The sequence below is a fragment of the Haliotis asinina genome, chromosome 1 (genome assembly GCF_037392515.1).
Source record: "Haliotis asinina isolate JCU_RB_2024 chromosome 1, JCU_Hal_asi_v2, whole genome shotgun sequence".
In the NCBI taxonomy this organism is placed as follows: Eukaryota; Metazoa; Mollusca; class Gastropoda; order Lepetellida; family Haliotidae; genus Haliotis; species Haliotis asinina.
Window position 1 is genome coordinate 65,401,058 of NC_090280.1, and position 26,310 is coordinate 65,427,367.

Consider the following 26,310-nt stretch of genomic DNA (forward strand, 5'->3'; position numbering starts at 1 on the left):
ACACACACACACACACACACACATACATGTACTTGCTATGCAACATTGCATAAAGCTTTTAAAGCTTCCTGTCAGTGTCATGCTTCCTTTGTTGGAACAAACTTCACGTCCGTCAACAAACGGACACGATTCTAAAAAGCAGGCTTGCAGGGAGTGAATACCCCTTCTCTTCACCCTCACCAGTCAAAGCTTCTTACCCAACTTCGACCTATAGGCGGAGCTATCACAGAGGCTAAAAACATAAGAAAAAAACTTGCCAAAACGAGAGTTGTTCCCAAATGCATTCAGACAGGTCAGTATTTTTTGTATGTTACTAAATTATTTTCATTCATTTCAATACCGAAGTAATTAGGTAGTCATCACCTTCTTAACGGTACAACATAAACAGTTATGTCCTGCACTTACTGCTGAGTGTGTGTGACCTAGTTCAGTATGATACTGTCTGTACGACTACCCATCTAACCTCGTGTCAACAGCAGTCTGGTGATCAAACTGCATAAAAAGATATAATTCAAGAAGAATCAGTCACTAAATATTTCACTTTAGCTTTTCGTTCTTTGTGTTTGTGATAATTCTAATGAGCATTAGGGGAGTTACTTTTCACTGTCATTTAATGTTGGCTTGACATTTAGTAAATTGTAAATTATAGAAGATTTAGTTCATACTGTAACCGCAAATGGAGTAGCCAGTTAAAGAAGCAAATGCAGTTAGTATATACCGTACTGTTATATTAATATACATGTAATTACACTGTACTGTTACTATAGATCCACTCAGTGTGGTCAGTTTATGCGTAACTACTGAAACGTTGTTCACCCTGCAGATGGTATAATGAGTGGTTACTGATACAGTTTGTTCATAATATAATTGTTTTGTTTGATTGGCATTACTAGAAGCTGGTAAGTGATAAGCATATGATGCAATAAAGAAGTTGTTATCCATAAAGAATCTTACCCTCTCATAATATAATTATTAACAACGGTAAACGTTATTGTTGTATTTGACTACTTAATGTTTGCATATAGAGCATATAGTGTAAGCATTCAGGCTGTTCTTGCTGTAGTTGTTTATTGTACCACGACCCATTAGATTGATACTCATGTTATCGACTATGCTTGTCGTAAGAGGCGGTTAACGGGATTGAGTGGTCAAGCTTGCTGAATTGGTTGACACATGTCACCGGTTCCCAGTGGCGCCGATCGATGCTCCTGGTGTTGATCACTGGATTGTCTAGTCCAGATTCGATTATTTACAGACCGCCGCCACATAGCTGAAATATTGCTGAGTGCGGCGTGAAACTAAACTCACTTACTCACTCATATTACTGACCCATATTTTAGTGCTTAACGCTTGTGCTTAAACACGCCAGTTCAGATCGATACTTGGAAAAAACTTAGCTATGTCATCACCTTAAATGTTGATATGTTTTCAGGATGCTCACCCTCCGATTCACCGTGTTCGCCCTCCTCTTTTGTGGGACCTGTGGTTTCTCCGGGTATATCACGACTTTCACTAGAACCGAAAATATCCGGTTTTGTCAAATGTAGTTGTTTATTGCGTGTCGTGCCAGTTTCACTGAGTAATACCAGACATTGTGTGCAGTGCGAGTTAGAATATATACCTAGAAATCTGGTCGTAACCTGCATCTTGATGAGTCGCTCTATAAGAATGGTGACTTCAGGGATTGTATGTCATCGTAATCTGACGTTGCGCGTTGTTGCTCATAATATCAATCATTCAATTGTCTTAGCGACGTGAAACCCAATTATTCCTGTGTCTTGTTCAGGTACTGGTTTAACGTGTTTAACCATTGCAACCCTCCTCAGAAGATGGTGGGCAAGTTCTGCGCCATTGTGCTAGACAACAACTACGATGCTGACAACAATGTAACCAACAGAGACATCCACTACGATTCCCTGTTTTACGACTATGATGGTGAGCTTTGTCAGTGTACATTTTGTTATTTTCGTCTGTGGACAGGTCACTTGATATTGTAGTCTATGGAGAGCTCATTTGATTGTTGGTGATGAGATCAAATAAATACTGAAGTCAATCACCTTTGCCTCGGCACCTCCATTCAAAGAAAACTGTCTTAAATCATTCATTTTCATACCTGGGTACGTGGTTGGTGACAACTGGTACTGACATTAGTAAATGTATAAATAAGATAATGTGCATGTAATGATTTGATAAAGCGGAATTTATCTTCTGTTCTACTTCTTACAAACGTGAGGATATGGACTCAGATGGAACATAAACATTGCAGAAACTTGTTACGCCAACGGTTTCACATAAAGTACGTGTAGTTAGATCTTAATTGTAATGTTTGGGCAATCTGTGTTCTGACGTCACAAGATGCTGTTGAAGATCCAGTCCAAATTTGACACACGGTATGCAACAATCTATCCACAGGTGATCTTTGCAACATGTACAAATGGGAGTTCGTGACCAAATGGACGTGCAGGTTAGGCTTCTCAGAGGAGTTCGCCAGATTCATGTTCAACCGCTTCGACAGGAACGAAGATGGTGCCGTGACCGAAGGAGACTTCAGTGCACCATTGAGTAAGATACATTTTCCATGATCTGACTCCAATGGCTGGTGGTTTAAGAATTTTGAATTAGGATATAGTTGTACGTAACAACGTCATCAAAACCTCATTGTAAAGTTTCAAAATTTAATATTTCCTGAAATGCAAATTTTGCCTTTAGTGTATCTCATTTGTGTAAATACTTAGCAGATCTCATCTTAGAATTGCTCTTCAATTTGATGCTAGATGCATAATAATACGTTCCCCAGTTGGGCAATTGACATAATAGTCCCTATCCATAAACAAGGTAACATAAATAATCCAGATAGCTGCAGAGGCATAACACTACTATGCATATTAAGTAAAACTGTCACTTCTATAATTAACAAAAATGTCTTGTAAACTTCTGAGACTCAATGGTTAAGATCAACAAAGCGCAAGCTGCCTTCAGACTGGGATGTACGACAGTAGATAATATGTTTATACTACAAAGTATTATTCAAAGGTATTTAAATGCAAAAGAGTTAGATTCAGTACAACGAAAAATATTTGGCTTCTATCTAATACTCATGGCTTCAGTGGTAAAATGAGTAAGGTTTTATGCAGTATGTATTAAAATGGTAAGACCTGTACCACTTTCTTATAAACATTTGACTTGCCACATGGTGTAAGACAAGACTGTATACTAAGCACGTTTCTATTTTCCTTTTTCATAAATGAGTTAGCCCAACAAGTCGAAACTGATTGTGTACACTGGATTCAACTCCACTTTTCATATTTTCTCATTGTTATTTGTAGATGACATTGTTTGTTCTCAAGCACGATCAATGGCTTACAGAATCAAATAATTAATGAACTTGAAAGTTATTGCGATAAATGGAAATTAATTGTAAATAGAGAAAAAACGAAAAGTGTTGCATTCAAAAACAGAGACAAATTGTCTGAAAGGAAAATTGGTTACATAAAGGCATGAAGCTGGAGTGTGTTCGCGTTTATAAATATTTGGGATTATATTTCACCTGTGGCGTGTCATCGATGATACATGTAAAATATGCAGGGTTACAGGGACAAAACACATTAATCGGAATTATGAAACAGCTGAATGTACTTGATAATATTAACTACCCTTGATTCTTTAAAATATATACTTGATGCCCAAAGTAAGTTCAATTCTATCATATGGAGCCGAAAGTTGGGGAATAACAAATTTGACGAAATTGAAAAAGTCTATTCGCATGCATGCAAACAAAGTTTGGGAGTTTAAATGAACACTATTAACGCAGTGATTTATGGTGAATGTGCCAAAGAAGTGTTATAATATCATGTTGTTATACAATAAAAGTGGGCAAATAGACTGTGCAAGTAATGTGAAATACTTTCTATATTCTGCTGGTCAAAACATCTACATTATTCTACAATTCTTCTTATATCTTTGGTGTGAAACGGTGCCCTTATCAAATAATTGCATGTATCAGTCATTGTGCAAAATGCCATAGTCATCAAGCTGTTACAGTATCTATCCTGTGTTAATGTAAAAAGTTAAGAATAACACTGGCACGACAAACGTTCTTGTAATGATTTGTTGATCGAAGGAGGCAGATATATGATAAGAGAAAACAGATTATGTACACTTTTTAAATTTAAACGAAACAGAAGATAAATCACATTTCCCCATAATGCGGATAATTATATGACTGGTTGTGAACCAAATATATCAAAAGATATTGCAATATCCATCCAAATCTGATAAAATGTATCAGATGTGAGGCAATGTGAGGCGAAATGGGGTTTAACGCCGTACTTAAAAATATTTCGCTCATATGACCACGTCCCTGTGTGCGTATTCTGTGTGTGTAATAGCCCAGACTTCAGCTGGTTTCATAGAGCTATCTCAGTGAGATAACATGCCGCAGAATGATTCCCCAAGTAAGACACATTATACTGACCCGTCCTTGTTGTCAAATGACTAACAGGCAGGCCAACAAGTACAGTATTTTTACGTATTTTGGTGTGACCGTTAACCGTTATCCTCCCACAGGTCCAATCTAATAATAATAATAATAATGGTTAGCATTTATATAGCGCTAATCTCAGAAAGGACTCTTTGCGCATACAGACAACGCCATTGTTTCTGGAGTGCATCCACATGGCTCTGGTCCTAGAGCTTGACCCCAATGTTTAGCAGCTTTACATGTCTTTCATTCCTTTTCAGGCTTCCCCTCTGCCAATTTCTTAATGATGAATTTCAATGTAAGTAAATCATCTGTCACGTAGCCATGTTTAGAGGCTCGGTAACCCCTTTGATTGGGTAAGAAAGCAAGTTAGCATCGATAACGAATATTTACAATTATATAACCTCTGTTTGTTTATAGCACATAAGACGGTTTTATATCATACTTTACGTCACTCTGATATAAATATGTAGTACCATATTAACACTACCTTTTTCATTCAGTTAATCTCTTCTTGTCTACAGCTTTTCAAGAACCTCTACTGTGGTGACCCGAAAAACAGGGTGAACCCCGTTGACCGCGTCCAGTGTGCCGAGGTTCACGAGCTGAACCCCGAGGACATCAAGTGTCCATAAGGAGGGCCCACATCCACCTGTCATGTACAAACGTCAATAAAGCTGTTGGCAGTAACAAGTGTTTGTACTCCAGGGTTACACAGTCAGTGAGTGGGTAGGTTTGGTTTTACACCGCCTTTGACACTATTCCAGGAAATATCACGACGAGGGACACCAGAAATGGGCTCACACATGGTACCCATGTGGGGAATCGAATCCAGGATCTGCGACGTTACGAGCTAACGCTTTGAACACTAGGCTACCCCCACCGCCCGTAAGCCATCAGTGATGCCTAGTTTGTCAGACGCTGATTGTAACGATTGATTGTAATGATTATTCCCCATGTAGTCAAAATAGACAAAGGATATTCTCACTCCCCTGCTCAGATCATACCATAACTTCATCCCCACAACATTAGCGTGTTGGCTTTATTTCGGTTTTGTAGTTGGCTGATTGCCGCCGAACGCAGCATTGTTAACGCTATGTGAACGCGATGGTCTATAAACAATCGAGTCTGAACCAGACAGTCGAGTAACTGACAACACGTGCATCGATCTACTCTGTTGGAATACAATGACATGCATCAAGCATGTCATCAAGATACCCGATACTGTTAGACGCTGGTTACCATTATGGGCCTCTAAGAAACAGTTGTATGTACAAGCCTTGGGTGCTTCCAGTGAATTCGGATTCACACATCTTGTCAAGGTAATTCAGAAACGTCTTGAGGAAACCATAAGGCAAATAAATCCTCACAAACGGTGATCATGTTGTGAAGGCAAGTCAAGTGTCAGCCGTTCAAGTCAACATCGTTAATTTCCTCTCAATACGTGTACACTTAGCAAATAATGATTAGCATCGGTATGTAAATGAAATATATTTGGAACGCTTTGATGACAGGTTTGAACATTTATTCTGTTGGACTTCATTCCATACATCAAGATATTATCTTAGAATCTGGTGCCATACTCAGAACAAAACAAAACGCCATTACGTTCAGACAGAGGACTTTAGCATGTGTGACAACATACTGACAACATACTTAGGCAGACAGAGGAATATTTACAGCTTTCAGAATCAGAATTTGTCTTACCGTCATGTAAAATACTGCAATTTCATTGGTCAATGATACTTTTACAAGTTTCCGTGTCACCCCTTTCAGTGATAACTGATATTACCCGTTGCCACGGTAATCGTCAAATCGTTTCGCGACGAATCTGTATCGTTAGCATTCGTATGACGTGATGATGTGACACAAGCAGTCCACGGAGTTCTAAAACAGTAGGATTAGCTGCGAGTTCACTATGTACCCATTTATTTCACTGACTGCTTTATTTAAACTATTTTATACCTTGAGTCGTTCGTACACTCATCTTAGACACAAATAACCATTTAATGGCAGTTTTAAGCTTGTCAGAATATGTTTCACTGGTTTTGAAATCCAGTCGAGAGGCAGGGTGACATTTCTACAAAGAGGCGTACATCAGACCTTATTACTATCGAGAAAAGCACACGACGTACAGTGTACACAGTTTCTTTTTAACCTAGATACCTCAAGAAATAATGCGTTCTTTATACTGATGCACACTTTCCTAATTCCTATAGTTACTTGGAATAAACGATCCTCGAGCATAGTTACAGAATGTACATTTATACAGAGAACGGTATCTATTGCCAATATAATACAGTTGCAATATGATTCAGCCGCCGACACGGCATTGGCAACTTTGTAATGTTTATCCTAATTTTATCCCAAGCAAATGTTTACATATATGTGTCTTGACAAGTACAAAATACGACAATGCAATTTGCTCATTACTGACAAGAAACAGTTTCTTTATTTTAAACACTGAAACATTTGAAATATCGTTATATGTCAGTGTGATCTATTATAAAACTGTTGAATTTGTATTGCATGGTTTCTATTAGGATAATATTTATAATTATTTTATTGGATTCAGTAGACGTCCATTGCACTGTGACAATAGTTAGTTGACGGGAATACAGTATTGTCGTATTCATGCAATCAGGGCGGTGATAGATTTATTTATAGTCAGAAGCCAATGGGGTCAGCTGTAGTTGGGATGACTCCCGAACAAATAAACATTACCATCATACTATCAAACATTCGGTATGTGATAGTAGAATATGTAACGGTCAGGTGGAGATCATGTTTCACCCAAGATCACGTCTCCAGTCTAGGGGTGTTTAGGAAGCTTCACTTTGGTTTTGCCCCGCCATGAAGTTGTGTTCTGATCTTGCTCTTACTTTGCAACAAATTCTAATCATACAAATTGTTTGACTTGTACTTGAAAGTTGGGAAGTACAATATTAAACAAACTTCATGGATAAAACCTTGAGTACACACCCAAGAGCTGGTTCGTAGTTCATTCCTCTCAGACACCCTGTTCTACACATCCCTACCTGACTCTGTTCCATCCAATCTGACCTTAATCCATTACACCTCACCCCACCCACCCACCCACCTTCCCTATTAAATCCAATCCCACCCACCCTATTAAATCCAATCCCACATTGCGTTCGACATTTGGATGCAGATTCTTGTACCGTTGTCATGTTTTGCTCTCACGAAATGAAATGATGTTATGGATAATGTTTGCTCAATATTGATTTGTAATCGTAATTAGTGTGAAAGTACCGCTGTTATTTGCTTTATATGGCTTTATTGTTGTTGGGTTGAATCCGAATTATTTTAATTTCTGTTTTAACTTTCTTTTTCATGTGAAAACTGAACATCTTACTGCAGTTCGACATCTTCAAGGTAATCATGAAAATTGTCCTTTTAGAGTATTTTTAATGTCTGTCGCAGTTACAACACACGAACCTAAGCAAACAGGACAACATGAAAACCGACTAGTCATTTCCTGCGCAATGCAATACCCGCCACTGTCTACTCTGACGCGGTGCATACATGCAGCTCATTCTGAGTGTGTACATACTAATGTTCTTAGATCGTGACGCCGTGTTTGCAAATGTTCTTAGGGAGAAGCAAACACACACCCCTCAACTGTTTTCTCGTGGGGTACGCTGCCATGATGTAGGTCAATCACGACTGTGGAGTCATGTCGTGAGTTCCTGTCGAGGTTGCAGCATGTACGTGATGTGGGTTTTGTTCTTTGGTTGTTCCTGCCTCAGGTCGTGTACCCTAAAACGTGACTTGATGGCTTGTACTGGCTCTGACCTACAGACCAGTGTTCCTCTCGTAGAAACACTATCTGTCACCTGATTCTTACTGTCACAGCGCGGGACCAGCTATATCATGTCATATCGAATCATGTCATATTGACAGCCATCATGATAGAAAGAAATTTACATAGATTTTGTATTTGCTTTACATTATGAGCTTCAAATAGGACTGATATCTTATGACAGCTAGAATTATTTAAATACATATTTTGGAGGTAGTAAATTCAGTACATTGATTTGGGAGGGACATGGTGGACAAAATCTTATACTTAAAGGAATATTTTCCCAGTGACCTATTTCAATAGGTTTTAAACTTGATGAAAATAGTACAGCGCTTTGGTCCTCATTTATGTTCCAGTAAAGAAATATCATTATGAGAGTTCATGCAGTTATGATATGGGGTTGTTAATCAATTGAAGCGACTGATCTGAAAGTGCAGAAGTTGGCTCGCAATTGTAATAAGGTATTGATAGTTTGGACAAAGAAGCCCATACTGGCCTCATGTCAGGGCAGTGAAATAGAGTATTTGATGAAAACTGCTCAGATTGGTCGGTATATTTAGGAATATTGACTATAATTGTATAGAATCTTTCCTCTTTATTTCCTTCATGACATTCGACTTCTCCGGTGTAACTTGTGGCTCTTCCCTACATGCTATTTGACTGATCTGTCTGTGATATTCGGCTAATCCAATGTGATATTCGACTGATTCATAAACTCCTTCTTTAGAGTGATATCCAACTACAATTAAGTTGATTTTCGACTGATGTTAGTATGCTGTTCGAATTATCCAGCGTGATATCAGTGTATCCTAAACTGATATTCGACCAAAACTGACATTCAGCAGGGTACACAGTAACAACATTCAGCCCAATCCAAATCAGTTCATTAATAAAACACTACAACACTTGTCAACACCTCTTTATCACTTTATATTGATTGAAAACATTGATGAAACATTCCAACATTGATTAGTCTCATGGGCAAGCTATTTCCACTTACATTTACATAAACCTTTTCCGAGAAGGAGTTATATGGTTATTCAGACATTTGCTATTTATCGAACAATATTTATTCCAAGATTATTAATTAAACCTACATACAATATACTATACTGGACAAAATCAGTTAGGGATATTGGTATTTTTATGACTGATATGTTATCAGTGTGTCAATAAATGGATAGATCATTACTCATAATTTCAAAAAATACAGATATCCCTCACTTTTTTTGTCCAGTATATATGGAGACAAGGTCAAAACTCAAATAAATAATATGATATCGAATACGCTTGAATAATAATATCATCTGGACAAATGCGATACAATCTCAGAGTGCCCTGACAATGCTAAGCATCGATTTTGCACAGTGATAAGAAACCATGAACTATTACACCTGTTTTTGCAACTTTGAAAAGAGAGATATGTGCACACACACAGCCAGACAGTCCGAAGCCCATTCATACACACAACGTGAGGAAGAAGATGGCAAAGCCACCAAGGAGTATTGATGGGGAACTGTTGACGGCAGTCCCTGTAGGAGGTGCTGGGGTTGTAGCTTGGGGATACACCTTCTTGAGTGCAACCCAGTCTGCCTTTAATATAAAACGACAAATTAGAACATTGATAAGCGTCATCTTTAAATCTGTATTGAAAGCTCCTTCAGTTAGCGCAAAACCTTCTCTCGCGTTTCTATAGATATATAAGGTGTTTTATTAATGAGTGAATGGGTAAGTTTACTTTTACGCAATTTCTTTAGCAATATCTCGGCAGAGAACACAGAAATGTTCTTCACAAATTGTGCCCATGTCAGGAAACAAACCTCGATCTTTGGTGTGACGGGCGAACGCCTTAACCACTAGGCTACCCCGCTTACCTGTATTGCAGCGGTCTCAAACTCATCGGCTGTCAGTTTTCCACTTCCTTTAAAAAGATATACTTATATATGAGTAGTTCGCCATGATATGACAACACATTCACACCCACTGCATCAATGTTTAACTCTTGTTGTGTTAGTCTACAGGGAATTTAACTCCGCACTTATGACTTATTTCCGTCATATGACGGTGGTCTGTAAAGATCCGAACTGGACCAGACGATAAATATCAGAAGCATTGATGCAATATGATTCTCTCCTTTCGATCGTGTTTGGCTTTGTAATTTCGTAAATCCTGCAAAAATCAGTCGTGACTTTACTGTTAGTTGTCCTAATATATTGATTGCCTGTTTCACATATACAACCAATCAAAACTAAAATATAGTGCCACGATGATGCCATATGAAGAGGCAGCATACCGTCCTGATCAAATCTTGAGAGTTTGATATCGTCAATGTCGATGTAGTTGTTCTTAGTGCGGTCAAGGTTGTCGAAGGCAACAATGGCAACCTCCTTCCGGTCCCCGTATCTCGACACGGCGCCGCTGACAAACTCACAACGACTTACTTTGTAGTCGTCTGAAAACAAAGTGGAATCTTAAACATAGGGTGAGGTGTGGTTGGGTGGAGTGAGGTGGAATATAATGAGGTGGGATTTAAGTGACATGAACTAGGGTAAGGTAGAATGGAATAGGGTGAGGTAGAATGGAAGGGGGTGATGTGTGATGGAATAGAGAGGGGTTGGATGTAATAAAATGAGGTGGGATGGAATAGAGTGAGGTGGGACGGAAAAGAGAGGGATGGGATGGAATAGGGTGAAATTGGTTAGGTGGGAAGAAAAAGGGTGAGATGGAATAGGTGAGGAATTGTTCTCTCAAACAAAGTGATGTGGGATTGGATGGAATAGGGTGGGTGGGTGGGGTGAGATGGAATGGATTAAGGTGAGATTGGATGGAACAGAGTGAGGTAGGGTTGTGTAGAACAGGGTGTCTGAGAGGAAAGAACTACAAACCAGCTCTTGGGTGTGTACTTAGTACGTTCTCCCATGAACACACCCCGCAGTTTTTTAGTGTTGTCGCTAAAATAATGCATTTATTCCGCTACGGCCCAGTTCTAGTATCAGACCTCCACTAGGTAACAATATGCAATGACGGAACGTGCGTAGTGCCCAAAGCCGTAAAGTGTTGCATATGATAGCTTTTGCGGCTTGGATCACGCGTAAGTTGGTATGAAATATATAGATTAACAGCTTCTTTACTAACTGTTCTAACGCGGTCGGTGGTCAGGTTCGTTGACTCGGTTTACACATGTTATCGTATCCAAATTACATAGATAGATGTCCATGCTGTTGATTTACTGGAGTATTGGAGAGTACTACGAAAACCTACACTTACTCACTTTATTTCCCAGAGAAAGATATCTGTAACAAAGAAGTTATTCATCCATATATTGTCATCCTGTTGGTCATCGTGTAAGTTGTTCGTTAGCATAATAACGTGTATTTATGATGACCCTGTGTACATGACACACTTAGTCACGTCGCTCTTTGGCGGTTCAAAGTTAAACCCACTCTCACCCACGTCCCAACTGCAGCTGTTCTACCCACCATCTTTATCAAAGCTGGATATATAGTGAGCCTGCAATTCAGTTCGTGTGACGTCACCGTCATCGTTGGAATCCACGTCCTTCTTGATGACGTCAATCTTGAGTGTAGATTTGATGTCTCCTTCTGGAGTCGCTGACACGCTGGAAATACACGCCGTATGTGTTTGGTAAGACAGTAAACACTAGTGCTCATCCATTCTTTACCAGTGTTAGAAGTACCCGCCTGTCCGATCGCCCGCGGCGGGTTATTTTCAACACGGACTGCTAGATTCTCAAAATCACCTGCCTGACGGTGGAGGTAAACGTTTTTCACATGTATAATAGTAGTTTGTGGGTAGGTACGTTTAGGTCAGGGCTGGCATGTTTTACATCTAACCAGCCGTATGGTCTGGCTGAAGTTTTCTGGAGTTTCGTACCCTGAGTCCATGCATGAATTTTCAACGAGGTTGTAGATGAGAACAATTTTGACATCACACAGTAAACTCTTTGATCGTCATAAACAAGTCCAGTGTGTGAATTTGTGTGTGCAGTTGACCTTACCGAGACAGCTGCTCAAACTTCTTATATGCTGCTGAGTCAATGGCCATTTCGTAATCCTGAAAGTACAAACTTGCAGTTGTGAAAATGCTTTCTGTTTGTCGACCACTCTAAAATCTTAAGATTAATAATCGTAACGAGCCTTAGCTGTGAAAAAAAACGTGGCGTGAGGTTTCAAATGCTGAATTTACCGACACTGGCTGAGAAACAAGTTGTTGTCTATAAACATGGATTTCAGTGGTGTTGCAGTCAAACATCTGGTTCAATCTTATAAGATAATTGAGAACAATCATTAACCTATCAGAATCGAGTATTTGCCAAATCCAAGGCAACCTTTGTCATATTTGAGAATTACAATTTATTAGTAGAGTACAGATTCTAGTACTTTAAATTTATTGCAACAACGCCTGCAGCTGAGCAGGTAAGGCAGCTCAATTTGGTAGTTGGCGATTAGGTGCCTGACTCTGAGGTATGGGTTCGAATCCGTGATGGGACTCAACGCAACAAAAGTACCAGAATCTGTACAAAAGAGTGCAATCCCAAATGTAGCATTTATCACATTTGACCATTGCCCAAATGGCATCATGTATTCAAGTTCAAGAAAATCATCTGAATCCTATTTCCTTTCCCAAACTTCTATTTGTTTTTTGTTTTTTTTCGAAATCTAGTTTTTGTGATTAAGAAATCTATAATTGTATTGTTGTACATACAACATTCTGAACAGCAGTACTTAAATAGTTACAAACATTTCATCCAAACCGCCACATGACTATAATGTATATTGTATATGATTGCGTTAAGTGTCTGAAACATTTTGAAGAGGAACACCATCAAAGGACGCTCCCGATTTTCCTTCGGAGATATGGCTACGAGATTACTGAAAGTATCCTAAATACTCACGCATTTTACAATAATCAATCACAATGTGCAGTATTATAATAAGTATGTCGTACTATCCACGGAATAACCCACTAAGCATCCATTAACTTGCGGTTCCACAGTAATAGCATGCTACCGCTTGTTATGATGTCTTCAGCTGTACATAAGTCGAGAGGTGATGCTTGGCTGTATACATACACGTTCAATAGCTTGACGGAGTTCTAATACTGAGACTTCCCTGTCACCTGCAAGAGATAAGAAATGTGCCAGTGTTTACTAATACCTGGCATCACAAGTGAATTAGCGTGTACCGGTTGAGCAAAAAGCAAATACTTTGAAACAGGATGAGAGGTGAGTGTGGTTTTACACCGCTTTTAGCAATATTCCCGCAATATCACGGCGGTGGGTCACTCGAAATGTTTGATTCCTTGTACCCATGTGAGGAGTTGAACCACTGTAATGTCTGAAAGATATGTCTGGTGTCACCCGCCGTCACATTGCGGGAATAATGCTAAACGTGGCATAATACTCACTCACTCATTCACTCGTTTGATCATTGCCGTCTATTCGTCTTCATTGCTGTCTCTTCGTCTGTCCACAATTGTCTCTTCGTCTGTTCGTTGTTGCCTCGTCGCCTGTCCATTCTTGTCACTTTGTCTGTCATTGTAGGAAAGCGCACGTAAAATCTCCAAAACATCGGCATCAACGTCACTCCTGTATGTGAGCACGATGCACAATCGGTAGGAAATACCCTGAAGTTGACTCATTCATGTGCGCTCGAGAAACGTCGCTCGTTGCTTCCCCGTGATAACTGTGTATATCCGCTCATTGCGTATTTAGTAATTTGTGTGCTGTGAACGCGTTGTGATGGCCTGATATTAACCAAAAGCTTGTGCCACAAACACACGGTGACTGTACTATAACTGAGCGCAAACGGAAAACACTATGTATGTATGTATGTATGTATGTATGTATGTATGTATGTATGTATGTATGTGCGTGCGTGCGTGCGTGCGTGCGTGCTTGCGTATTATTCCGGTCAGGCCAAATGGACCTGCTGCTGAGATACTATACGAGTATTGGTGTCAATCACTCACTCACTCACTCACTCACTCACTCGTATGAACATACCATCAGCGTCCAACGCGAGAAAATCTGTATCCGATGTCGTGAGCATGTTGTCCCCGTTGGTGTCAACGATGTCGAAGTAGTTGAGTGCGGCAAGTTTGGAGTCGTCATATATGCTGACAGCTTGGTTAACCCATTCACAGCGGGAAATGAATCCGTTATCTGAAAGCACGAACAATATGGAAACAGACCACACTACTAATACATTTCTAGGTGAGTATTTAATGCATTTAGAGTGCAAAACGTGAATTGCCACATGTAATAACACAGGGCACATTTCATGCATGTCTGTTTGTTTGATGTTTTAGGTCTCTCACAGCAATATTCAAAGTGTGTTGCAGCACTGTGTAAATATTCGAGTCTGGATCACACAGACCCCTGACTGACATCATGAGCATCCATATACGCAGTTAGGAGTGAGTGAGTATAGTTTTACACCGCTTTTAGCAATATTCCAGTAATATCACGACGGGGGGCACGGAGAATGGGTTTCACGACGTGCACAGTTAGGATACGATGACGTGTTGACTGAGACATCTCTCAGTCGTTACTTGTCTTCACGACCTTGTGTTTGTCCCTCCGTCTGTCTGAGTAAAGGAGCTACGCTGTTGTGTCCTTGTCTGTTCGCAGCCATCTCTTCGTCTGTCTATTCGTTTGTCAATTGTCGTCTCCCACTGTTCATTGGTGTGGAGTAGCGTAGTGGTTAAAGCGTCCGCTCCTTACGCTGAAACGCCGGATTCGATTCCCCACATAAGTATTATGTGTGAAGTCCATTTCTGGTGTCCCCCGCCGTGATATTGCTCAAAAAATGCCAGAAGCGGCATGACCCATTCCAATACACCGTCTGTGGATGTAGTGTGCTCTATATATATATACCGTCTTTATCACCGCGCCCCAGGTTGACAAACAGTTCCGAGCGGATGACGATGGAGTTGTTGTCCCGGTCGACGTCCAGGAGCATCTTGTCCACGTCCAGACGGCTGCCTTGGTACCCGGCTCCCCTCTTGCTGCAACATCCAAACGTTGTATAACGTTGTTGCATTGACGTTCACACAAACGAGAAGTACCCATCCTACGGCTCATGCACGTTCGATGCAAGGTACAAACCCAGACAAGGATATAGAGTAAACACACGTATTTTTTTTTTAAAAATGTTACTTAACAAACATATTTTCTTGATATGTTGGTACATCCTAACACTATGTAGATTTGTTTACATCAACATCAACATCAACATTTCTGTTTGCAGGTTCCTTTCATCATTATGACAACAGTTTTCTTCGGCTCGGCTGTCATATTTTTATCGAAATATTCCTTCCAGACGGTTGTCAGACAGAATGTGTGTCTAAATGCGCGGATGTCTGACGGTAAGGGTGTCTAGCTGCTCAGGTGTGTTACAACTAAGGTGTCTGACACATAGGGAATCTATCCCCTTGGTGTCAGGCAACTGTGGTGTCTGACCACCTGAGTATTTGATAGACGGGATGACAGATTATGTGTCTGACAGCTGATGTGTTTAACAGCGGAGGTAGGGCGAATAGACGTGACTACGTGATGAATATATACCTTCTGACACCAGCATCTGTCAAGGTGGCAGCCCAAAAGGCCATCCATAGACTTGCGACGATCTTCATGGCAATTCTAAAATACACCAACACAAATTGTTAATAATAAATATCTATCATATGTATTCTGTGTATTCTGTCTAACTATTGTTAAAGGGCGGTGGTTACACCTTCCTTTCCCTCACCAATATCTGAAAGGACTTCGTAATGAATGTTTTAGTACCTAACATTCTAGATGATCAGAGGAGGTACATCAGTTAATGTGATATTTCAAATCGTTCTTTGTAAACATCAGCTGTACATACAGATATCTGGATGACAGTGTTAGCCTCATCAGCGAGTCGCGACTCAACATACATTGTTTTGGGTTTTCTTGTTAACGCATCTCTCAGCAATATACCGGTACCAGCTACATGACGTCGGTCTGTAAATAATACAGCTTCGATCACACAGTCAAGTGATCAACAGCATGAGCATCGTCCGACTCAAGTAGGATACGATTACGTGTTAACCAAATCAGCTAACCTGGCCGATCCCGTCAGTCACTTCTTACGACAAGCACTGGTTACTGAAGACCAGATCTAACCCAGAAGGTCTCGGCTATTCAACATACATAAGATTGTTAAAGAGGCTTATTTATGAAAGCAAAATCATTTTCTATTCTTGTCACAACCATAAGAATCTGAAAACAAATCACGTGAAAACGACAGATTCAAAACCCCCCTGTTAGCAGTCACTACTCGGTGTAATGTCTACACATGGAATCTGACTTAACGATTCGTCGATATATATTCGATCGAACCATATGCACGTGATTACATGAACTGAAAACCTGGTGACTATTTCAGTGTTGATGTATGACATGACAGATGAACTGATTTAATGACCATGGACAATTATCTATATCACACATGCTATCCTACCTTCATGCAGTCTTCAACTCGAAGGCGCAATTCGGTCATAAAATAGCTCTCTTTGTCAAAAAGTGTTTGATGGCACGCCTAGAGTACCAACATCACGTGACAAAACTGTATACCTGACATACAGAAATAGACTCTTCCGTTTCCATGAATACCGGTAGGACAGGATACCCCGTTATTACCCGTGTCCCTGTATCTTTTATATTGTTCACTACCGATATGAAAGGATGAATGGGTGTTGTTCGTGTGAGGGCTGTTCATGAGTACAGCACGAAACATGAGAATGACAAATGAACTGAAAGAATGCTTAATTACTGCCCGAATCTTTATCATCAATAGACCTTAAGTCAATTTAATACAATGTGCTTTACACAAGTCTAATGAAAATACCCCTGCACGAGTGCAATGGTTATTTATAACATTCAGTAATCACATCACAGAAGTTTCCACTATTCCGAACTAATCATTTGGCATTAAGTGAAATATGAACACAATGTATAACAATTATGAATGGATGTGTTAATGGGACTGATAGTCCTGCATGTACCAAACAGGACTGTTTATTTGTGTACAATATCTGCATAGCCATGCCTCAACAGCCTTGCAGCAAAGATGGTTGCGTGGAAACTTCAAACTAAAGAAGCTGAACATCCGAATCTCACCCAGGTGTTTGTCATAGTCGTCAATGTGTTCTTGCTCTGTGTCTAATGTTGCTTCTATCACGAATAAAGTTGGCAATGAAAGTAAGTCTGGTCACACCTACAGACAGTTAGCATTTAATGTTACCACTACTTCTATATACATGGTATGATAAGAAAACATAGAAAGCGCGTCTTGTAACATTACCCACAACACCTTGAAGTCGGTGATATAGATTATCGTACCCTAGGTCTCAACTGATAGGATGCTCTGATGACGAGAGAGTGAGTGAGTGTGACTTTACGCCGCTTTTAGTAACATCACGAATTGGGCACCAGAAATGGGCGTCGCACAATTTATCCATGAGGGGAATCGAACCCGGCCGCCTGGGGAGTAGAAGGCCTCCGGTTCGGTCCCCTTCATACCAAAAGACGTTAACATATGGTACTTGTTGGTCCCTGCCTTAATGGGTACAACAAGGACTTGTCGACTCGGAGTCAGTAAAATATGTCCGAGTGCGGTATTCATGCTTAACTGCGGAAAATCTCAGTGATCTAGCACTATAAACTAGCTGAAGTCTGGGCTAGCAAGCAGCCACACTTACATGCAGGTTGTCATATGAGCGAAGTAATTTTTAGTACGACGTTAAACCCCATTTCACCTCACCTCACCTCACCTCACCTCACCTCACCTCACATCACCTCAAGCCATCTTCACATTAAAATTGTTACGAAAAGGCATTCGCAATCCGCACAGCGAGTCCAACTTCTTCGATACTCCGCTCACGTAGCTAAAAATTGTTTCCTGAAAGCCGAACAGCTTCTTTGCATTGAAATTCCCCGTGATGAATACAGATAGAATAAACAACTTCCTCCATCATTGCTTAAGAAATACTGAGCAATGTAATTTATTTACAAAACTTGTAACCGTATTTCCAATGCACCGCGGTCATGTGGCATTGCTACATCTTCCTCAAAGTGCACTTCCTTTTCTGCCGCTCCATCTCTCGACGAGGAAGCCGGTAGATGAAATAAGTCCCGCATTCGGCTTCCCGCTGCGCCGCCAAGTCCATCTGATGTACAAAACACGGGAGAGATGTACATAAGTCGCAAGTGTTAGTGCTGACAGGCATCATTTTGCAAACATTCAATTCAGGAGCAGGAGATACAGTAAGAGATACAGTAGGAGATACAGGAGGTACAGCATGAGATACAGTAGGAGATACAGTACGAGATACAGTAGGAGATACAGCAGGCGATACAGCAGGAGATACAGGAGGTACAGCATGAGATACAGTAGGAGATGCAGTACGAGATACAGTAGGAGATACAGCAGGCGATACAGCAGGAGATACAGGAGGTACAGCATGAGATACAGTAGGAGATACAGTAGGAGACACAGCAGGCGATACAGGAGATACAGAAGGAGATACAGTAGGAGATACAGTAAGAGATACAGGAGATACGGAAAGAGATACAGTAAGAGATACAGTAGGAGATAGAGTAGAAGATACAGCAGATACAGAAGGAGATACAGTAGGAGATACAGAAGGAGATACAGTAAGAGATACAGTAGGAGATACAGGAGATACAACAGGAGATACAGTAAGAGATACAGGAGATACAGAAGGAGATACAGTAAGAGATACAGCAGATACAGAAGGTGATACAGTAGGAGATACAGGAGATACAGAAGGAGATACAGTAAGAGATACAGGAGATACAGAAAGAGATACAGTAAGAGATACAGTAGGAGATAGAGTAGAAGATACAGCAGATACAGAAGGAGATACAGTAGGAGATACAGAAGGAGATACAGTAAGAGATACAGTAGGAGATACAGGAGATACAACAGGAGATACAGTAAGAGATACAGGAGATACAGTAGGAGATACAGTAAGAGATACAGCAGATACAGAAGGTGATACAGTAGGAGATACAGTAGGAGATACAGGAGATACAGAAGGAGATACAGTAGGAGATACAGGAGGTACAACAGGAGATACAGTAGGAGATACAGGAGGTACAACAGGAGATACAGAAGGAGATACAGTAGGAGATACAGTAAGAGATACAGGAGATACAGTAGGAGATAAACAGGAGATACAGTAAGAGATACAGGAGATACAGTAGGAGATAAACAGGAGATACAGTAAGAGATACAGGAGATACAGTAGGAGATACAGGAGGAGATACAGTAAGAGATACAGGAGATACAGTAGGAGATGCAGTAAGAGATACAGGAGATACAGTAGGAGACACAACAGGAGATGCAGTAAGAGATACAGGAGATACAGTAGGAGATACAGTAAGAAATACAGGAGATACAGAAGGAGATTCAGTAAGAGATACAGGAGATACAACAGGAGATATAGTAAGAGATACTTGGATGCTACTTAAAGCTGGTAAATGTACAACACATACACTGCCCCTGTGTGACATTACTGTACACTTTTGTTCGTGTTTTCGTGTTCAGTTTTACATAAACGTTCTTGAGTACTATGGTTACTGTCAACATGTGTCTGTATTCTATCACGGGGTCACATGTATAACCGGCCACACTCAAGTTTACAGTAGGGACGGTCAAACTCTTCGCTCGTCACGCCGAAACTCCAGGTTCGATTCCCTAAATGGGTACAATGTGTGGAGCTCATTTCTGCACAAACCGTGATAAAGTAAACTTTCTCTTTGACGTGTGTGATGGTGACTGGTGTTTTACCTGTCGCAGACCTTTTATCAGTTCATAGCTGCTCAGCTTCCCATCCTCTGTAATGAAGACATAACACATAGGAGATGTAAACACTGGCTTACTATAAAACAACCTATCAGATTTTGTTAAAAAAAGGTCCATACTGTTTAACAGTACTGGTTACACATGAACTGATGTGCTATAAAACAAATGAGTATAGTTATGAGTTCAACAAATGATGAAACTCAGTGAAAATTGGGGAACAAATTTAAAGGCAAAACGCAGCAGTTCACATGCACAATATTTCAGCAATCTGACCCATGATCCTCGCGCAGTTCGTCTGCATAAGGTTTGCAGTGGTACCCAAAGGAAGTGGAGAAAATCATCTTTGATGCAACCATATATAATCCATAACCTATAGTCCTTTGATGGGTAGTATATGTACAAGAAACACACTGTGATGTGTCTGGAATGATGAATGATCTATTGGACAAATATAAACACTGGCACACAGGTAGCCTAGTCTCACAATTTACTATGATTTTTAGGGTTTTCAGTGCCACGGCGTACGATTCGACTGATTGTTTCAGCACCATCCATGGGTGTTCACCAAAGCGTTAGTAAGCAGCTTCGGAGATTCCAAGATAGAATAGAACTTTGGGAACTAATTCCTGTCCCCATCATTGGCTATTAGACTGAACTATTTACAGACTGCCCTCACTGTGTGATGCGGATGTTGTCTGATGCGGCAATGATACAACCCACATACTGATTTAAGCGGTGTAAAACATACTCACTGAATCACTCATCACTTACTCAGCACAAAAAAATGTCTTACTGTTTGAATCCAACTCAGCCATCACTGGAGGAAGCAGATCGGCATCTTCAATCGTCAGGTAGTTGTCCCCGTCCCGATCATAGTTGTCGAAGACATTGTTGGAAATGTCGATGCGGGCTCCATATTGTTCGAATCTGTTACGGACAAACTCAGCACGGGTCACGCGTCTATCACCTTCATGAGCAAAGGGAGAGAATCAGGATATTACACTGTATGTCTACACAGTCGCTTGTCATAAGCGTCACCCGATATACAGTGTATGTGTCATAATCAAGCATTCTTTGAAACGCTCAAAGTGCATGTAAATGTGATGGCTGAGGTGCTACATGTTACGTGGTTCTCAAGTATCATGATTTATGTAGAAATTACAAAATGAGCGGGTGTTGAATGTGAAAATTATTCCAACAAGATTGTTTTAACGCTTTGATTAAACGAATGAATACATCAAAACGCCTAAATCTATCTCGTTGGAATGTTTTCCATGTTCACCATCCACGAGATTTGTGATCTATTTATTACACACAGGGCGAAAGTGCATGATGGCAAATCAAGCAGACGATGTAAGCAAAACGAAAGGGAGATAACTCTGTCGTGGCAACTTTCCAGGTAACAATCAACAATTAAAAATATCCATTTGAAAAGCAACCTACACCGACACTGAAGCTTAATAATCCACAAACATAGTACTAGTGTCATAGCTGGACAACACGTTTGGTCAAAAACTGCTTGAATGGAGATTTAATGTTAATTTAGAGTACAGAGGTTACAACAGAGAGTTCGGCATTATGACGTCACCATCTTTCAGAATGTGAACACTTTTCATTTTGTATCTTTGGCAAAGTTGTTAGTAAAGTTAGTAAAATCATTTTTGGCCCACACCCTGACTAACCATGCACCAAACCTGGCAAGTTGTTGTGAAAAAGCACGTGAAGTTGCGAAAAAATGGCCAAACGTACATCTTGAAGATTTTGCAAAATGCTTGTCGACAAATGATATTAAAAGGCAGAGAATCGATGGCCATACATCTCAGCCCGAAATGATGCCACGGCTAATAGAGCAGGAGAGAGAGGGACATAGGTATGAGGCAGATGGGCTCCATGTGCACGAGCTACCATCACCAGACTCTTCCAGTGTTACAGGCAGACTGGCAGCACCCAAGACAGGCCATGATCAGGCGACCTCACAGAAAGACCGCCATCTGCGTACTCTTCATGTGCGCAACTTCATCTGGTCATCACGGCAACGGAAACGACAGCAAGGGTTCAAGAACATGCATTTAGTCGACGTACCGCGTAACGGCGTTAACGTGCAGCAGGTATCAGAGATCGAGGTACCTTGCGTGGAAACCAGGAACATCGTGGTGACCCAGGAACATTTTTGCCGTAGGTTACAATGGGCAGAGACTGTGTATTTTGCCCATTAGTTTAGTTCATAGCCACAAACAGCTGCCATTTTGCCTTAAGCGGACAAAACACCAAATATTCTCGCTCATGCTGCGTATCTTCAGTTACCTAAACATATCTGAATCAAACGGCACACTCTTACCATCAGAGTCGGAGTCGGTGATGTGTTCCCTGATTTCTTCAAGAGTGATGACGCCGTCGTTATTGCTGTCGGTGACGTTAACAGCCTTGTGTATGTCATACGAATTCTGAATAAATACTTCCCATGGTTTGGCGAACTTGTACCAGAAGTTCCTGAAAACGGATTGAAGTGGCAAGTGCGTAGGCAGACATGTGTTTGTACATTCATGAGCGTGGACTATCATAAAATATTTATACATGTATGACACTTTCAGTTTTTAATTTTCAGGTTTCTATTTGAAATAGGTGTATTGCGACGTATTTTATCAGTTTCCAGATGTAAATCCGAGGGTCATAAAACCTCAATAGCCATGTGATTTAAGAAGAGGAACATGTCTGACTTTGTGAGGGACCGGATACAGATCAGCAATGAGTGGAATATGTCAACAATTTATATATGTTTAGATGACAAGCGTACCAGATACTCATGGCTGTCACTGTTATCATAAACAGTGACTCCACATACCTTTGATTTCTTATTGACAAGATATGTTTTAAGTGTCAGCGTTAACGGGGCCTACCATCCACTAAAGCCGGCGTCGACGGAGGCGGCAAACATCAGCAATCCCAGGGCGACTGCTTCGACACGAACCATTGTTCCTGTAACACGAGGGATGGAGAAACTATTGGACGTGCATACAACACAACAAAAGCAATCTATATTTATGTACTCTATATGGAAAACGATCACTGGTGTAAGACGCGCCCAAGGGAGGCAACTCTGAACCTAGGTACATGTCGATTAGGTCATCGGTGTCACTGGGTGTGAGACATTTTGTTTGTTCAAGAAATTCATCTCAGATAAACATGAACACGTTTGATAGACTCGTTTTGTTTGTAGAACTGTGCTACACATAGCCAAAATAAATTCAAGAATGAGTCGTAGTGTATATACTCTGTGCTTCAAGGGCAAGGCAAAAGTCAATATTGACAGTGAATCGTCATCATAGCGACGACAAAATCAACAAGATGTCGCACGGCTTTTGCTGGGATGATTTTTTTAGGTAATGCATGCTCGTCTATGGACTTACAGTGAACACGTTAAGAAATGAACATGAAATGAACATATTACATATTGCAGTTAGTTTTTTTCTGATTAATCACACGCCAGCCCTTTGGACTTGATGACTGTTCGATCTCCTGTCCGCTTCATACATAATTCGCCGCTACAAGATGGAACTTGTTACAAACAATCATACTGAGTACCAGTTCCTTTATGGGTGTATTGCTAAATAGGTTTAAAAGTAATTTGACAACAATTGGTTGTGCTGTTCTTGAGTCTGAGGGTAAATAGTCAATATAATATCAACATTGGACACATAAAGATATGTGGTAGATGGGGTCAATGGGTAAATAGTCAACGTAATATCAACGACGGTCATATACAGATATGTGGTGGAAGAGGTTTAACGATAAACAGTCAACGAAACATCAACATCGGACACACACAGATAATCCATTTGAATATTTTTCTAATGAAAGGTTTGGCAAAGCACTTCATGAAGCCCCCAACGTTAATCAGAGTTGTATATTGGGTATGTATGATAGTTAATTACGTGTGTTTATTCAACACACATATCCAACAGTTCAAAGACAGTTATGCAAACACTTGTGGAGAAAAACTAAGAAACTCATTACCTGGAGATTGTAAGACCACTCAGTGTACTTTGTCGACGGCTTTACCTGTACAACCTAATATCTAATAACAATGGACGGGAGATGTGTGTGTTCTGGATATACATGCAGGGTGTCCCCACAATTTACTTCCTTCATGTGGCTGGTCTTGAAGTCACAGACAAGGTTTGATAATGCTTGTGAGAAATATCTGTTTCTTAAGTCGTAAATACCGTAACATGACGCGTGTATGTAAACCCGCTTGATTAAAAAAGTGGGAAAAGTACTGTTAACCACTTACCTCCACAAGGCGGTTAAACCCACTGTGGTGAGTGTGCATGATTGGGGAGGGGGGTTGAATGGGGGGAATGCACTGAATGGCATTCCGGTTAGAGAACTATTTGTGTGCCCGCCCGAGGTAAACTTGAGACTGGTTAGTTGGCAAACGGTTTTTATTGCAATGATCGCGATGTGGACACCCAGACATTGCCTTGTGAAAGCATGTAACATGACACTGCGTGGTGGAAGTGGGATAATATCAAATACCGTATTTTGCTCTAATAAGGCGCTTATCTTTTCAACAGAGCTCTAGACCCTGCGCTTATTGGAGACCCGGTTCTTTTCAGAGGCCCGTGCTTATTGGAGAGCCGGTGTTTTTCACACAATATCTGTGCCATGTGGAGGGCAAGAAGTTATGACTAAAAGGACAATTCCTAAGGCTTTATCTTCTGTTTTTGGATCAAGGGTGAAAACATTTTACATCAAAACGGTGCTTGTTTCTTACGCTGCTGTCTTACCCCCGGTGTTTATTACAGACCCTGCGCTTACTAGACCCCCGGTGCTCTTGAGAGGACAGGTACTCATTAGAGGAAATACGGTATATAGAAGCTGCCACCTGTCTTGTCAGGAACGAGTGGGTTCGTGGGTTGTAGAGAGGACAGGCATGATGGAGGGCGTCTAGGGAGGGACTAGTCTCCCTCACAGTCCCTGAACCGCAGTACTTCCCTTACTGCCCAACCCACCCGGCAACGTTAAAATCCTATAAGAAGCAAGTCTTCATTTCCGCACCTCAAGCGGTTGCTTTTCAATTGATATGGGATTATTTGTTACTATAAGAATCATACATATTTCGAGTCTAACCGTTAGTTCAAGTGGGCGCGTGAAGGTTAGGTTAATCAGTCAGTTTACTTCGTCAAACTTGCCGTTCTTCTATACCCATTCTGTTAAACGAGTGTTTATATCTCCTACATCAGAGATGCTGGACTTATTGCCCAGCACTGCCTGACTTATCTGACATTTGCTTGTCTCACTTGCCTGGCACTGGCACTAAGATGGCTTGAGCTGGCTTGTTTGACTGGTCTGCTGCTGGCTTCTCTCACACTGGCCTGGCTTGTCGGCAGCTATAAACCTCTTGCCCACGAAAATATACACCAGCTTCCTAATGCTCAATGCGTACATATCACATTCAAAGTACTTGTTTTTGTGGATGATATTTCAGGTATAACTACAAATAAGCATTTATTAGTAGAAACGAATTAAGGAATTAACCGTCAAAAAGTCACTACCATCTGTTGTAAGTAACATAAAGCAAACACCTGTTCGATACATATTGGAGATATACAACATGTCCATGGACTACTGTATTCCAGTTGTATGATTTGTTTAAAAAGTATCAGTAAACACAACGCTAATAATGTGGTTTGTAAAATGGAATAACCCTCCATGGATTCTACAATAACCTTTAGCAATCATAGATTTTGTCTTCCCTACATGCACATATGATTTTGTCTGCACATTTCGCTGAAATATAGCGAAATCTCTACAATAGCCTTAGTTTTCATGATTAAGTGTCGTTAATGTCGTCCAGAAATAAAATATGTATTGGAAAAAGCAACAGATAAAATTACATTGCTGATTATTCAGCCTCGCAACACAGGGTATTCCGAACGACAATTATAGCCTTGGTTCCGTTACAATCACTGCATATCTCTCGCTCCTATGGCAAATACTCTTAAAACGGAAAAAAAACTTTCCATCGTCCTAGTACTGGCACATCTAATTTATATCCTAGAATCTTCATTTGATCAATTTTAAGATTGTAAATGAAAAATGTCATTTCCTTTCAATTGGTAGTCTGG

The 26,310-nt window shown here is 40.5% G+C and overlaps 3 protein-coding genes across 3 annotated transcripts; 1 reads left to right on the forward strand and 2 right to left on the reverse strand.

Moving 5' to 3' along the window:
* The first annotated feature begins 215 nt into the window (after positions 1 to 215).
* LOC137274592 (uncharacterized) lies at positions 216 to 5,115 on the forward strand. Its single transcript, XM_067807867.1, has 6 exons — positions 216 to 292; positions 1,433 to 1,495; positions 1,787 to 1,935; positions 2,413 to 2,562; positions 4,741 to 4,778; positions 5,005 to 5,115. Exons 1-6 carry the CDS (start codon positions 279 to 281, stop codon positions 5,113 to 5,115), a joined length of 525 nt encoding a protein of 174 aa, XP_067663968.1. The 5' UTR covers positions 216 to 278.
* A 4,646-nt stretch (positions 5,116 to 9,761) lies between these two features.
* LOC137274600 (uncharacterized) lies at positions 9,762 to 15,959 on the reverse strand. Its single transcript, XM_067807880.1, has 9 exons — positions 15,892 to 15,959; positions 15,202 to 15,332; positions 14,329 to 14,487; positions 13,396 to 13,442; positions 12,322 to 12,377; positions 11,783 to 11,922; positions 10,597 to 10,755; positions 10,178 to 10,224; positions 9,762 to 9,896 (listed from the first exon to the last, which is right to left on the reverse strand). The coding sequence occupies exons 1-9, from the start codon at positions 15,957 to 15,959 to the stop codon at positions 9,762 to 9,764; spliced, it is 942 nt and encodes a 313-aa protein (XP_067663981.1).
* A 1,607-nt stretch (positions 15,960 to 17,566) lies between these two features.
* On the reverse strand, positions 17,567 to 24,372 carry LOC137282039 (uncharacterized). Its single transcript, XM_067813794.1, has 6 exons — positions 24,197 to 24,372; positions 23,080 to 23,158; positions 22,521 to 22,672; positions 20,976 to 21,149; positions 20,168 to 20,214; positions 17,567 to 18,521 (listed from the first exon to the last, which is right to left on the reverse strand). The coding sequence occupies exons 2-6, from the start codon at positions 23,151 to 23,153 to the stop codon at positions 18,411 to 18,413; spliced, it is 558 nt and encodes a 185-aa protein (XP_067669895.1). The 5' UTR covers positions 23,154 to 23,158; positions 24,197 to 24,372; the 3' UTR covers positions 17,567 to 18,410.
* Between the last annotated feature and the right edge of the window lie 1,938 nt (positions 24,373 to 26,310).

Bases quoted from the DNA above. Each gene is read 5' to 3' on its own strand.
- LOC137274592 (XM_067807867.1), top strand. The intron at 1,496-1,786 runs GTATATCACGAC...TGTCTTGTTCAG, and splicing joins GGGACCTGTGGTTTCTCCGG to GTACTGGTTTAACGTGTTTA. The intron at 1,936-2,412 runs GTGAGCTTTGTC...ATCTATCCACAG, and splicing joins CCTGTTTTACGACTATGATG to GTGATCTTTGCAACATGTAC.
- LOC137274600 (XM_067807880.1), bottom strand. From the start codon at position 15,959: ATGAAGATCGTCGCAAGTCTATGGATGGCCTTTTGGGCTGCCACCTTG. The intron at 15,333-15,891 runs GTATATATTCAT...TGGATGTTGCAG, and splicing joins ACAGATGCTGGTGTCAGAAG to CAAGAGGGGAGCCGGGTACC. The intron at 12,378-13,395 runs GTATGTATACAG...TTGTACTTTCAG, and splicing joins TCCGTCAAGCTATTGAACGT to GATTACGAAATGGCCATTGA.
- LOC137282039 (XM_067813794.1), bottom strand. From the start codon at position 23,153: ATGGTTCGTGTCGAAGCAGTCGCCCTGGGATTGCTGATGTTTGCCGCC. The intron at 21,150-22,520 runs GTAAGAGTGTGC...TTGCTCATGAAG, and splicing joins CACCGACTCCGACTCTGATG to GTGATAGACGCGTGACCCGT. The intron at 20,215-20,975 runs GTAAGACATTTT...TCTTCATTACAG, and splicing joins GGCTGAGTTGGATTCAAACA to AGGATGGGAAGCTGAGCAGC.